At 29.8% G+C, this 2,865-nt stretch overlaps 1 protein-coding gene across 1 annotated transcript; it reads right to left on the reverse strand.

Moving 5' to 3' along the window:
* Nucleotides 1–232: 232 nt before the first annotated feature.
* Nucleotides 233–2,581, reverse strand: LOTGIDRAFT_144090 (hypothetical protein; the record flags this gene model as incomplete). The annotated part of the gene is made up of 5 exons (XM_009054741.1): nucleotides 233–404; nucleotides 815–980; nucleotides 1,222–1,375; nucleotides 2,014–2,182; nucleotides 2,448–2,581. Coding segments are annotated over 5 exons (795 nt in total), but the record flags the coding sequence as incomplete, so codon positions are not given.
* Between the last annotated feature and the right edge of the window lie 284 nt (nucleotides 2,582–2,865).

Raw genomic sequence — 2,865 nt, forward strand, 5'->3', positions numbered from 1 at the left:
CGTCATTTTATCTTTCAAACGCAGATCATTCTGGACATGCATTTGAAAGCCCAAATTTCGACGGTGAACACTATTACTCATTAGTACAGGTAAAATATCCCGTTTCTAAGACTAAGGTTGATTGGTCAAACAAATGGTGAATCTGTCCTTTTAAATTACAAATAGAAACAAATAACTTGAAATTTTTATTCATGATTTGAAATGTACATTCATTGACACAAAAATCAAAGGCTTATTCATCTTCATAATATCCCTTGGTTTCCACATATTTCAATGCTTTTTCTTTGATAGCAGCTACTCTATCAGGGCTACCATATTTATTTTCAAAGTCTAAATATTTTTTAAAAATAAATTTCATCCTTTTTGCATTCATCTTCAAAGACAAAACTCTTTCAAACAGTTTTCTGGAAAAAAATTGTTTAAAAGCAAATATGGATGATGAACCTACTGAATTAAAAGCATTGACATAACAGTTAAAAAGGTTATAAAAGTTCATACTATTATTCAACATGAACACTTAAAGGTCATTGTCTGATAGATGTAACCACTTCTGCAGAAGAAAATATTTCCTGTGCCTGAACATGTAAGACATCTGCTTGCTAGTCTTAAGGAATACATACTAGTTTTACAATATGTCTTGTACGTTTTATGTTTCCCTTTCAATGGAATTGAAGACTTAAAATCATTTTTTGCATTGTAGGAAACCTGTCTTTAGCAGCCCATTACACTTAAAAACAAACTCCTTGATCTCCTATTTTCAAGACACCAAACAAGGGGAGATTACAACTTCAGACCACAATAAATTAGTACTAACCTTGTGCCATCTAAATCGCCTAATATTCGTATCATATCGATATACACAGACCATAAATCTAATCTTTTTGGATAATTAGTTACTAAATTTTCATACATAGTGCGACCTCTCTCACCATCGCCAAATTTTATCTCCATTTGTGCTACTTTACTTATCATTTCAATATCTGTAAAATGAAAAAAAAAAGGAAATTTCACTAGGTTTGCAAGAGATTTTCATCTGTCAGGCCATGGTCAAATAAAATTGCAAGGTGTCGTTTTATGGGGGGCAAATGTGGCAAATGCCTTTACAATGATTAGCTGTTTAGACATAAAGCGAATTCTGAAAATACCCCAATCAAATCTTTACCTCACTGTTTTACACAATGTTCAAATTTATCAAAATATAGTAAGTGTAAATACACTTACGTTCTTTCTTTTCTAAACATTTGAAACATCTCTGTAACAATTTTCTACCGTTATCAAAACGATTATTACGGAAACAAAACTGGACATAATTCAGCCATATCTGTTTTTCACCACTGAATTTTTTAACTAGAATTTCATAGAGTTCTTCTGCTTCCTGTAAATCAATGCACTTTTGTAAGAATAGAAATTTGCAGGTTTATAAAGTTAGATGAGGCACTTTTTACATTATCTAAAGCCCTTTCCCTAGGTTTTTATGTTATCTAAAACCTTTCCCTAGGTTTTTATGCTGTTTAAAACCTTTCCCTAGCTTTTTATGTTATTTAAAACCTTTTCCTAGGTTTTTATGTTATTTAAACCTCTAGGTTTTTATGTTATTTAAATCCTTTCCCTAGGTTTTTATGTTATTCAAAACCCTTTCCCTAGTTTTTTATGTTATTTGAAACCTTTTCTCTAGGTTTTTATGTTATTCAAAACCCTTTCCCTAGGTTTTTATGTTATTTAAAACCCTTTCTCTAGCTTTTTATGTTATTTAAAACCTTTTCCCTAGGTTTCTATGTTATTCAAAAACCCTTTCCCTAGGTTTTTAAGTTATTTAAAACCTTTCCCTAGCTTTTTATGTTATTTAAAACCTTTCCCTAGCTTTTTATGTTATTTAAACTTCCCTAGCTTTTTATGTTATTTAAAAACCCTTTCCCTTGGTTATTATGTTATTTAAACCTTTTCCCTTGGATGTGTATTAAGCCTTTGTGATGTTCCTGTGTGATGTTCATTAACAGTAAAACAAAAGTTTACCTCATATTTTTCAGAGCGGACATATATACTGATCATACGTTCATGTATTTTCTTAAAATCACAAAATTTCTTAGCTCTTTCAAATAATTCTTCTTGTTGATCTAAGGTACCATACATATTCTCAAGATTTAAATATGCCACCCAAATATTTAACTTTTCTTGTTCATCTCTGTAAAAAAAATACTTAGATAATTTCATGCTAAGATCATAGTTCCTATTTCTAGTTTTATATATGTAATTTGACCAAGCTGTACTTGGGTACAGATAATCTAAAATATCTCCCTACTAAGAAGATAGTAGAGAAGATACTTGTATACCTAAATTGTTTTCCTTGTCAAAAATGGTGGTTTCTTCTGTCTTTAAAATGACTATACCGGGTTAATTTGTAATGGTATAAATCATATTCCATTGAAAAAAAAAGTTCACAACTTTACCTAAAACTGATAGTGTTTAAAGCCCTTTCTGCTACAGCTCTAGCCTTATCTATTTCTGTACATTCTAGATGGTAAGCCATATAACGTGTCCAAACTAGAGAACTGTCTGGTGATTGTAAAACTAAACGATCAAAATCATCAGCTGTTTCTAATTCTTCTTTACCTTCTAGTCTTTTCTTTTCATACTGTTAAATACAATACATAACAATTTATTATACATCTAGATTAAATTTTGCAAAATTCTGTCATTAAAATAAAGCAATATGATGAATTTTATAAAAAATTTAATAAAAAAATAATACCTCATATATTTTCTTTTCTTCTGCTATTTTCTCCAATCTAATTTCAGCTCGACTTTTTTCAACTTTCTAAAAATAAAATTTGACCACAAATCAAATCAAGTGAACCCACTTTTAAA

The sequence above is a fragment of the Lottia gigantea genome (assembly GCF_000327385.1).
Source record: "Lottia gigantea unplaced genomic scaffold LOTGIsca_223, whole genome shotgun sequence".
Classification (NCBI taxonomy): domain Eukaryota; kingdom Metazoa; phylum Mollusca; class Gastropoda; family Lottiidae; genus Lottia; species Lottia gigantea.